The sequence below is a fragment of the Rhinatrema bivittatum genome, chromosome 2, assembly GCF_901001135.1.
Source record: "Rhinatrema bivittatum chromosome 2, aRhiBiv1.1, whole genome shotgun sequence".
In the NCBI taxonomy this organism is placed as follows: domain Eukaryota; kingdom Metazoa; phylum Chordata; class Amphibia; order Gymnophiona; family Rhinatrematidae; genus Rhinatrema; species Rhinatrema bivittatum.
Window position 1 is genome coordinate 79,240,218 of NC_042616.1, and position 12,365 is coordinate 79,252,582.

Sequence of the window (12,365 nt, forward strand, 5' to 3'; positions counted from 1 at the left end):
TCCACATTTCAGGTGGATTCTGGACTGATCTGTGGTACTACAGGAACTAAAATTAGCAGTTAAGAACCAATTTTCATTTCCCTGTACGTACCCAGATTAGTTCAGACAACTGGGATGTACCTGGAGAGTCCCGCTCACAAAACACTCTCGTCAAAGGATGGAGGACCTGTCTCACCCACATCCAGATGAAAATGGCTGGCAAAGGTTTGCAACGACTGCAAATCGCTACCCTGCAAATCTCCTGCAGACAAACTAACTGGGCCTCCGCCCAAGAAGCAGCTTGATAGTTTGTCGAATGAGCGCGCAACCACTCTGGAACAGGTCGACTCTTGCACATGTAAGCTGACCCAATAGCTTTCTTCAGCTATCGCGCAATGGTAGCCTTCGAAGCCTGAAGACCTCACCTCGGACCACTCCAGAGGACAAAAAGATGGTCTGACCTTCGAAAATCATTAGTCACCTTCAGGTACCTCAACAACACCCTGTGGACATCAACATCCTAAGCTCCTTCGAGTGAAGAGCCGAAGCATCCACCTCTGGAAAGGCTGGAAGCTCCACCATCTGATTCACATGAAAAGTCGAAATGAGCTTTGGTAAAAAAGAAGGAACCGTCCGCAGGGACACACCCAGAGGTCAGAAATCCTTAAAAACGGATCATGGCAAGACAAAGGCTGTAGTTCAGAAACTCTCCTAGCTGAACAAATGGCCACCAGAAAAACTGCCTTAAGCGTCAGATCCTTAAGATTCACCCTTCTGAGAAGTTCAAAGGGTGCCCTACACGAACCTTTAAGGACGATTAAGAATCCAGGGTGGACAGACCCTCCACACCGGAGGACATAAATTCTTCACACCCAGCAAAAACCGCATGATATCGGGATGAGCTGACAAAGCAGCAACGTGAAGCCTGCCCCGAAGGGAACCTAAGGCAGCCACCTGAACCTTAAGAGAGCTTAGTGTCAAACCCTTGACTAAACCCTCCTGCAAGGACAAGATAATCACCTCAGTTGCTTCCAGAGGATACACATCATGAGCATCACACCAGGTCTCAAAAACCTTCCAGAACCTGACATTCGAAAGAGAGGTAGACTTTCTTCTAGCCTGCAAGAGTGTTGTTGCCACCTCCTCTGGATACCCCTTGCCCTCAAATGCCTCCTTTCAAAAGCCAGGCCGTTAGAAAAAAAGCAAACGGCCTGGTCTGAAAATATGGGTCCTTGGTGCAGAAGACCCAAAATGTGACCAAATCAAATCGGCCCATCCACAGCTAGATTGACCAGATCCGTGAACCATGGATGACGCGGCCATTGCAGAGCCACCACGACCACCTCCCTTGATGTTTCCTCCTTGGCCTCCCAACCAGAGGCCAAGGAGGAAACACAAAGTAGTACTCCCGGAGGCCAGGGCAGCACGACAGAATCCATGCCCTCGACCCTGAACTTCCTTCTCTGGCTGAAACAAACAAAACATTTTGGAATTCTGATGAGTCGCCATCTGCTCGACATGAAGATCCCCCCATCTTTCCCAAATGAGATGCATAGCTAACTCCGACAGTTCACATTCTCTGAGATCCAACATTTTGTGACTCAAAGTCCGCCTGCACATTTTCTACGCCTGCATTCACTCCAGATGTTGCTCCACCCATTGGATTAACTCCTGAGCTTCCTGGGTCACTGCTCGACTCTTGGTCCTACCCCGACGATTGATATAAGCTACCACCGTGGTATTGTAGGACAGCACCCACACCTATCAACTACGAACCAAAGGTAGAAACACCCTAAGAGCTAACCGCACCACCCTGGTCTCCAAATAATTGATCGACCAGGACGACTCTTGACTGTTCCAGAGACCTTGAGTGGATTGGCGCTGACAAACAGCACCCCAACCAAACACACTGGCATCCATAGCAAGCACTACCCAATCGGGAACTTAAAACGGCACTCCACACAGTAAACCGGAGTTCAGCAGCCACCATGACAAACTGTCTCAAGCTGCACCCTCAAAAGATAGCGGAAGAAAAAGCTCCAACGAGCACGGATCCCAGCATGCCAAAAGAGCCCCCTGCAAAGGTCTCATATGTGCAAATGCCCACAAGACCAGTTCTAGGGTAGAGGCCATTGAACCCAGAACCTGCAAATAATCACACACCCTGGGAACCGGCAAGAACAAAAAACGCCAAATTTGCCTCTGCAGCTTCTTGGCCCGGCTCCACCATCAAGACACCTTGCCCTGTTTCATGTCGAACCAGGCACCTAGATGCTCAAAGGACTAAGAAGGGACCAAATGACTTTTTTGCCAGTTTACTACCCAACCGAGCGATTCGAGCAACTGGACCACTTTCTGCAGTGACTGACGACACAGAGCCTCTAACCTTGCCCTTATCAGCCAGTCATCTAGACAAGGATGCACCAAAATACCTTCCCGACGCAACACGGCCACCACCACTACCATCACCTAGATGAAAGTGCAAGGCACCGTGGCCAAGCCAAAAGGAAGAGCCTGAAACTGAAAAAGCTGACCAAGAACCATCAACCGCAAAAATTTCTGATACTCCTGGCAAATAGGGATATGCAGATAGGCCTCTGTTATACAAGGCCTGAAACTCGCACGCGCAAACTGCTGCAATAACAGATCTTAGGGTCTCCATGCAAAACCGCGGGACCCTGAGGGCCGCATTCACCTTAGGTCGAGAATTGACCAGAAAATGCCCTCTTTCTTTGGGATGAAGTAAATGGAATACCTTCCCATCCTGAGGTACGGGAACCACCACCCCTAACTGCTGTAGTTGGTGTACAGTTTCCCGCAATTCGAACTGCTTGCTTAACGACCTGCACAAGTAAACCAGGAACACATCTCAAATGGGCTTTGCAAACTCTAATGCGTACCATGAGTACCCACTGATCCTGCATGATCTTAGTCCACTCCCTGTAAAACTGCATCAATCGGCCCCCTATAGAAGGAATGACTGAGTGAACCAGCCTCACCTCATTGGGATGATTTAACTCCTGCTTCCCCACTGGCAGCAGTATCCTAGAAATGTCTTCTGCCCCCACAAAAAGACTGATCCCAGGACTATCCCCGAGCTGAGGACTGCTTTTGTGGCCCTGAAAACCCCCTAGCTGGACAGGACCTTCTTATATCTTGAAAACAAGACCCCACCTGAAAGAACCATTTCCCCTTAGGCTTGTCTTCAGATAACCTATGCACCTTATTCTCTCATAAACTCTTTATCAACTGCTCCAAATCCTCACCAAACAAGAGCTTATCCTTAAAAGGTAAAGACCCCAGCTGGGACTTAAGAGGACACATCCGCCGACCAATTACGCAACCACAGTAACCTCCAGGAGGAAACAGCAGACATTATAACCCGCGAAGACGTTCTCACCAAGTCATATAAGGCATCCACCCCATACGCCACCGCCGCCTCTGTATGCTCCACCCTATTGGCATCAGCCCCCGAGCTTGCCTGAGGATCCTGAAGCTACTGAACCAAGCGCAAACAGGCCCTCTGCATAAAACTTGTACAAACAGCAGTTCAAAGACCTAGCGCTGACACTTCAAAGATCCTTTTCAAAAGGACCTTTAACTTACGATCCTGAAGATCTTTTAACACTGTGGATCCAACAACCGGAATAATAGTTTTTTTAGTAACCGCAGAGACTGCCGCATCCACAGGGAGCGCCAAGAGCTCCAACATCTGTTCAGGCAAGGGATAGAGCCTAGACATAGCCCTCCCCACCTTCAAACTGGCCTTGGGTGCATCCCACTCCCTCTCCACCAACTTTCTCACTGACTTATGATAAGGAAAAGCACTTGGCGGACCCCTCAAACCATCAAGAACTGGATCAGCGCCCTCCAGATCCGAATCTTCCTGCAGAACCTTAAGACCCAGTTCTGGAAGCACCTGTGGAATCAGCGGGCCTAACTCCTCCATACAAAACAGACATACCACCTTCGTAATATCATCCACATCCATGGCCTGGTCAGACCCCCCCGGACCAGAGTCCGCAGGCAAATCCTGCCCAAGAGGGATCCCTGCCCCTACCAGGGAATCGTTGGAATCATCCGAATCCTCCCCATCTGGAGCATCCAGAAAGCACCCGGCCGAGCCTGAAGCCGACACCAAATCTCTCAGGTATCCCCCCTAACCGACCACCATGATCGCGAATGGGTAGACGCGTCTGCTTACTGGCCAAATAGGCCTCACTGCAGTAAAAGCACAAAATCAACTGAAAACAGCTGAAGCTGTGCAGAGCCATCAGGACTAGACTCCTCAGTCCCCTTAGAGTCAAAACTGATCCCCCTCGAGGCCAGCACGGACTGGGGGACAGACGAGGAAGGGGTCCCCCTCGCACGTGCGGGAACGGACAAAAAGATTCAAAATGGCTGTCGTTCCCACGCTGAGTAGAAAAGGATCATCTCCTTGCCATGCTGGTAGTCGTGCCTCTAAACGCAGTGGGGAAGACAACCGCAAGCATTTTGCCCTGCTGCGAACCTCCGAAGGCCCCTCCTCTGCCATGGTGCACAAGGAACACAGGCCCTGCCTGTTTATACGAGCGTGCACCGAGCCACACACACGGAGGGCTGACCTGTGTCCCATTGCTGTCCACGGGCCTGGAAAAAAAAAACCCTACCGGGTGGGCAATTTCAAAGGCCACTTCTATGCATTACACTCACAGAACTCCCTTTGAAAATTGCTCCCAAAGAGGGTAATTTTCAAAAGGCATTTCTGTGGGTAAAATAGGGTTTTGTTTCCCATAAAAAAAATTTTTATTATTAATTTTTAACAAAATTGTCCACCCGATATGTGGATAAGTTTGCATGTGTACTGTCTGTTAACACCCAAGACTACCCAGAAGAGTGTCTCCCAAGAAGAGCTAGGGATGGACTTTGAATAATATGTGCATGTTTGAATTTTCAGAAGTATGCACATACATTTTCCTGATAAATTTTCTATACACACAACAGCAGATCTAAGTGCATGCAGGATAAAAGCAGCATACAGTTCTTCTTAGCCAAATTGTTTCTGCCTAAGGGGAGCTACTGATTTGTAAAATCTCTGTGAAGAGAGTGTGCATTTACTTCAGAACAGGCTCTGGGGTGAGCATGGTGCAGTCTATCTCCAGAATTTGCTCCTCCTGGATGAAGTGCTGCCTCCAAGTCTGGATGATGTTATTCTTCAGAGCACAGCCAACTGGCCCAAAGTCATAGAGACCACTTACACCTGAAGGAGAAACAAAGGAAACCACACATTACTATACCATTCACTATATAAATGGATTCATTAGTGGCAAGTTACATATGCATTAACACTGCCACATACCTTGTACTTCAACTTTATAAGCATAAATGTTAATTCACCAAATTACATGAATTCACGGGGACCACCTCAACATCACGTTTCCTAGGACTTAAGCCACTTTGTGTTCAACCATTTTTATTGAATTCACAAGAAAATTTTATATAATTTCTATTTCGTAAGCATAACATTAGCTCACCTGGGAGGCTACTACTGTCATACTGCACAACATAGTCTATCTAATGGGACAATAAAAACTATTGCAATTACAGCACCTGGATACATAAGAAGAATTAAACGATTCCTGGATTTCCTGAAATTTTCTATTACAAGGTTGATATTCAACAGGTTTATCCAGGTAATTAGACCAGTCTATGATGGCTGGTTGTCTGTGCTGAGGGCAGAATTGGCAGAGAATCTTGACCCCCAAGAAAGAAGAAACTAATAAGAGGAAAAAAAAAACAGATCAAAAGCACACGCCCTAGAGGTTTGCCAAGAAGGACTTGCATCAGCAGGTACATTGGCTACTCCCGGTACACGTATCCCCATTGATGCCAGGGAGAGAAATCTGCCAACCCCAAGTCATAAGGATACAGTCATCAACTATTCCCACCTCCTCTACAAGCATCCCGTACTGTTGGAGCAGCAATGGCACGATGAGAACCTCTACACCAGCAGTTTTCTTTGGACAGACTAATCACAATAATCACAGCAATAACCACTGCTATATGCCAGCAAAGCAAGTGCAAACAACACCTTCGGGGGCCCTAACCCTCAAACTGCTACTCCCTTTCCACCCTCCTATAGGCGTTTGCTACAAGCATACTACTATCATTAGGAGTGATTTTTTTTAAACTTCAGGTACTTCAATGCCCTATTCTTCATGAGCTCGTGGAGTTCAAACTGCACTTTTAAAACATTGGCGCGTAATTCAGTTACATCTGGTGCTCTTCACGCCACCACAGGTGACTTTTACTGACTGTCATGGCGGTTCACTCAGATTTCTCTTCTGTCGTTCGGAAAATCTGTTGCTATGAGAGAACAGTCTTCATGTGGATGATGTTAATTTGTGAAATGATTGACTATTCAATCTTTCTAAGCCCCCTCTACTGGCGTGACAGTGAAACTGCCAAGTCACTCCCTGTCAATCTACAGGCGCTGTAGATATACATTTTCCCTTGTAATAAAATATGTTGGCAAAACGAACTGTTCTTTAAATGTAAAGCTGACTGAAATAAAGGTTTCTTGAAACACCAGTGGCTGTTTAGAATTACACCATGTCTTCTCCGATTTATTCTGTTTTGTACTGGATCCTGTGGTCCCACATTGGTGAGGAAGAGATTCCTCTACTTGCCTGTTAGGTAGAACAATTTTGGTTCTGGGTTTTTTTTTGTTTTTTTTTTACGATTTCTATTATAATGCTTTTTGCTTTTCCCTTTGGGATCTTTGTATTTTAATTTTATAATTTTTTGTTCTCCAGAGGCCATTGTCCTTGGACTGTACCATTTTTACTATATCCTCCATGGTCTCCATTTTATCGAAAGCAATCTAGGAGCATGTTTGAGCAATGCAGAAGCAGTGCACTGACATATTATGCAGCATTTTCACAGCCGGACAGTTGTGTAATGATGTGGTGCGTTCTAGCCGCATGTATCTGACCACCTCCAGGATTTTAAAATATCAGCTATTTTTTGACAGTGGGACACCATTTTAAGTTTGGATTCCTTCTTGTCTGGTAACCTATATTAGCTGCACTCAACATTAGGACCAGGTAACATACACACACAATCAGATTTTCTCCCTATCTATAACATTTTTTTTTTAATACTACATAAAAATTGGCACAAATACTATATTTCATCAATCTGCATTCTCTTTTTACACTTTTCTTGTTAAAATGGACACAGCCGCATCCATTCATGAGAAGAAAGGTTTACTGCAACACAGCATCTCACTTCCCTTAAAACGAAAATAGAGAGATTGGTCGAAAGCCCAGCAGTCTCAAGGGACTGAAACAGCTACCTGCAAGAATTCACTTTATCCAAAGTGCTATAAAATGTTCTGACTGGGTACAGAGATGGCGGTCACTTCCAGATCCTCACTCAGGCTCTTTCTACAGCAGGGACAAGTAAACTTTGCCCTCTTCAAAATCATTACATCCAAATCAAAGCTGGGTCTACCGTACACTGCTCTAGACTGTTCCATATTTCACACAATAGGTCTGTTCTGCACCTGCCCTAGATCAGTTTAGCATTGCTCCTAGAATTCTGTCATCAGTTTTCTAGGATTTTTTCCCTGAGCCCCGGGGAGCAACCACGTCGGCAAGTCACAAGATCCACTACTGCACAGCCTCTGGATCAGAAGCCACAAATCATACCATGAATTTTGCATCAGATAATCAGGCCCACTCTGTGTGAGTAATCTCTCATCACTGCTTCCCACCTGGCTGCTCCCAAGGACTCAAAGTGAGATGCTGAAAACTTTTCAAAATAACACAGAAATAAAAAAAAAATAATAATAAATATTGAGCCAGTATGCTTTACGTGTCTTGCAGAGTACATAGGTTTGGCTTCCTTTGAAGCACTGTCTCATTTTGTTGTGTGGAGGGAAGAAGGGGGAAATGACAGTGAGTTGCAAGGAACTCCCCACTTTTAGGGATGAGAACTATTGTACAAAAGAAATATCTACCCACTCCATCCCCTCAACAAACAATGCTACAATGCCCCCTGCCCTCCCCAGTCAGGAAGGCAGCTTTGCTCAGCTCAAGTGTTTCGCAGATTGTATAAGTAGTTCTTTACCTCCGTAGATAGCAAAAGCCTGATCATAGAAAAACCTCCGCTTCAAGGTATCTTCCATTTTCACTCTGTCCACGATGTCATCTTTTGGCTGCAAGGACAGCTCCTGTGTCACACAACATGAAACGAATGTTAAAAACCAAAAAAATAAAAATTTTCAGTCAAATCCAGCTTGGCGTGGTCAACGGACCACACATCGTTACCAGATAAATGATGTTCAAAGGCCTGTGGACAAGAGTCAACCTCATCAATATTAGCACTGCACTTGGTAAGCTGTGAGGATAAACATGGGAGGAGAGGGATATGGGTCAAAGGAGCACACATAGTAACCACCATAGCCAGCCATTTGCCTGGGAAAGTGGTCTAGCCTAGCTTGGAGATTCTTGCATGGCCACCACTAGATCTTTTCAACCTAGCATTTTTTGTGTGCAACACATTCACTGGAAACATACAGCAGAACAAACATTATCACGATTAAGTGCACGACTAATAAGAAAAGAAGAGCAAAACCTAAGCCCTCCAAAAGGCTTACAACATAAGAAAGTGGGCAAGATATGCAATGGGGAAACCTCTGCCACATGCTTTAGGCCCTGGGATTCCCTAGAATGAAAGAATAAAAATGGAGTTACTATACTTCTGCTGGCTTTCCTTAAAACATCATAAGGTCCATATTCAAAAGCCATTTAGATGGATAACATAATAGTTATCCATCTAAATGGCTTACCCAGCTATAGGAGGCCTTTACCTGGCAAAATTCTAGCCAGCTATTAGGGTCATTCATTAAAATGCATTATCGCGGGTATTAGGACACTAACGCATACATTATTTTTCGCATCACAAGATGCGTATGCAAATTCAGAAAATGTAGTCAAATGGGAGGAGTTTGGGTGGGATTTATGAAAATGAGGGGTGTCTAACATTGCGTATGATAGCATAATGCACATGTTTTAACGCTGGAAATAACTACACCTTTTTTCCTGGCATTAAGCTGTATGATATGCCCGAAATTGGAAAGAGGGGGAGGAGAGGGAGTGAGAGAGTGCGCACAACTCTGGGGTGGAACACATTTGTCATCTATTTATATCACTGTAGGAAGGTGAACTACTAACTCGAGGTGAGGTTTTGGTGGTAGTCTATGGGTTTGGGGGGCAGTTTTACATGAACAGTCATACGTACAAACAGCACACTACAGATCAGTGAAGATTTGATGTGGTTTGGAATGAGGAAAGATACACAAAGATGAGATTTCTACAATGTATTCTCGCCCTAGCTTGACAGTCTGGTCAAGTCAAAGAGCTGTCCTAAAGTTAGCCAACTAATGAATTTAGACCTAGATTTATCATTTTGCTATAAAATGTGTGAAAAATGGCACCAGTGATTAAAAAAAAAAAAAAAATGGGGGCGTGGTTAGGGTAATTTTCCTGATACCGTGTTGCATAGCTACGTTATTACAACGCGCGTTAACTTTATCGCACCCGCGATATTCACATCACAAGCTGAGAAGTGTCCAGGGTTTTATTGCATTTGGGCTGCTGCTGGGGAGAAAGAGAGAGAGAGAGGATAAAGCCCTGTTTATTCAGAAGAGGAGGATAAAGCCCTGTTTATTCAGAAGAGAGAGGATAAAGCCCTGTTTATTCAGAAGAGTCAATTATCAGAAGCCTACCTGTAACATATAAAACATGAAGAAAGAGATAGAAGATATTCAGTAGTTCAACGTATGAGTCAATACATATTAAACATAGTATAAGCTATAACATAATCATAGCTCTACTACAGAGTTAACCGTCACATACACATAAGGAATTTCCAATAACCCCTCAATCAAATCTAAAGTAACATATGACCTTGGGTGCACTCAGGTAACAGCGACTCTAACCCCACCAAGAACAAGGATACTGAAAAAGTACAAAGTAATAAACAAGAACATCCCAACCTACTCCCTTCCCCCACCCCCCCCAGAGCAAGGAAGCACCTATTGCGTATAATAGACATTGCCCAACCTCATCAAAAGTTACAAAGCATTTAATATCTAGATCTAGATGATAAGCTCTGAATATATATTTCCCAAATTTCCAAAAACCTTTTCTTCCGATCCACATTGTCACAGTTATGTAAACACCTGGATTCCTTGATCATCATATCATGTAAAGAGTTCTGCCACTGGCAATAAGAAGGTGATGTCTCATCCCGCCACACTAACAAAATCAGCTTTTTCCCCCCCAAGTAGGAAGGCTTTTTGCAGAAAGAATATTACCTCTTTTCACAAAAAGTTTGGAATATCCTTACTAAACAGAATCAGGTCAGAAGATAAAGGAATAACGTAGCCCAACAATTTGGTTACATACCTGAATACCTTCCCACAGGATTTTATTTTTTTTTTTTTTAATAACGTCACATTCCCAAAAAGTATGAGATATCGTACCGGTAGCTTGCTTATATTTTACACATATCCTAGAATTAGACAGTTGAGTATGAAAAGCCAATGATTGGGAGATGAAAGTCCTGTGCAAATATTTAAATTGCATTTTTCTCAAATATATATTCAATGAAACAGATTTCATTCCTTTAAAGCATGACTGAATCTCCCTTTCTGTAATGGAAGCATTCCCCTCCTTCACCTATCTATTCCATATTACATCAACAGAGTTAATCTGTGACAAATTCTGTAAATCTTTGTACAATAAAGATATGGATAATTTCCTTCTTTCACCATGAAAAAAATCTTCTATTTTTACTATCCACTCCTGCGTTAAGGAACATTTTGGGAGAGAGTGAATGTAGTGGTGCAATTCTATATAAGAAAAGTAATCTACATTCTGAGGACCATATTAACTAACAAAGTCTTGAAAGGATAAAATAGATCCATCTACTGCCAAAACCTGTTGGAGAGTAACAATACCCACATCAATCCAATGACCAAAAGATATGGATTGGGAACTGGGACAAAAAAATCACAGTTACCCTTAATAGGCAGAAACAGTGAGCAGGAACTATTTGCGAGCAGAACATGCATAGCTTTTTGCCAAATTCAGCGTAAAGGGGAGACCAACATATTGTTCAAGTTATGTTTTGTCACTAGATTGGTGTGGGCTTGACTAAAAATCTTTCACTCTCCAGACATATATATTTAGCCTCACTGAAAATCCAATCATGCACCAATCGCAATAGACTAGCTAAATGATATTTTTCCATATCTGGCATAGTCAAGCCTCCCGAGCTCCAAGACTGCTAAAGTCTTGGTTTCTTGCTCTTCCAAATAAAGAAACTGTTCTAGTTTTTGGATATCCCCTCTTTTCAATTTAATGGGTAAGGTTTGGACAACATATAACCATTTAGGGAACAGCATCATTTTAAAAAGATTGATACGACCAATTAACGACAAAGGCAATTGGTGCCATATTTGAAATTTCTCCTTAGTAATCACATTTAAGGTATATAATTTCTCTAAGTCATGCGACATTACCAAACCCAAATATCTGAAAGTTTCTATGGCCCAATGCAGCAGGACCTCCCCCACCCATTGGAGTCTAACTGAATCTGGATACACTATAGCCTCTGATTTGTCCATATTAAGCCCAAAACCTGAGAAATCTCCAAACTGCCTAATAATACTCAAAGGTTTCTCTAGCAAGGAAGCAGGAGAAGTGAGAAAAACTAATAAATCGTCCGTGAAGGCAGCATATTTAAAATGACGAATTCCAAAATAAAAACCACGAATACCTTCATCCATCCGAATCGCTTGCAAAAGAACGCAAAAATAATGGAGACAGCGGGCAACCTTGTCGAGTACCCCTATGAATAGATAAAGCCTCTGAATATCCCCCACATTAGCCACAATCATAGCTTGAGGGTCGTTACATAAAAGATGAATCACTTTACCTAAAAACCCACTCAAATCCAACTGATCCAAAATATACAAACGATAAGGCTATTCGATCCTATCAAATGCTTTTTCACAGTCAAAGCTTACGGCTGGAAAAGGGGTGAAAGATCATTTACATAAAAGAATGGCAGTAAGTAGAGAACAGATGTTAGCTAATGCATAACGTCCTCTGACAAACCCCACTTGGCCTTGCTCCATGTGACTAGGCAGATATAATGTTGCTCATCCTGGCTGTGTTGGTGCCGCAACCGGGCATGCTCACCTCGTGCTTCCCTCCACAAGCTCCGGACACTCTACCCTCGTCTCGGCTGCCAGCTCTCGGCGTCCTCTGCATCTTCCCCACTCACCTCCATCCTCGCAGCGAAGCTCCCATTGGGGCTCCGCGTCCTCTGCA

The 12,365-nt window shown here is 43.9% G+C and overlaps 1 protein-coding gene across 1 annotated transcript in view; it reads right to left on the minus strand.

Annotated features, from left to right (window-relative positions):
- Positions 1–12,365, minus strand: part of GARS (glycyl-tRNA synthetase) — a 70,919-nt gene that overhangs the window by 43,958 nt on the left and 14,596 nt on the right. Inside the window, exons 3-4 of the mRNA XM_029588366.1 lie at positions 8,092–8,194; positions 5,077–5,218 (exon numbers count right to left, since the gene is read on the minus strand). Coding sequence (XP_029444226.1) covers positions 5,077–5,218; positions 8,092–8,194 — 245 coding nt within the window. The remainder of the gene's footprint in view (positions 1–5,076; positions 5,219–8,091; positions 8,195–12,365) is intronic.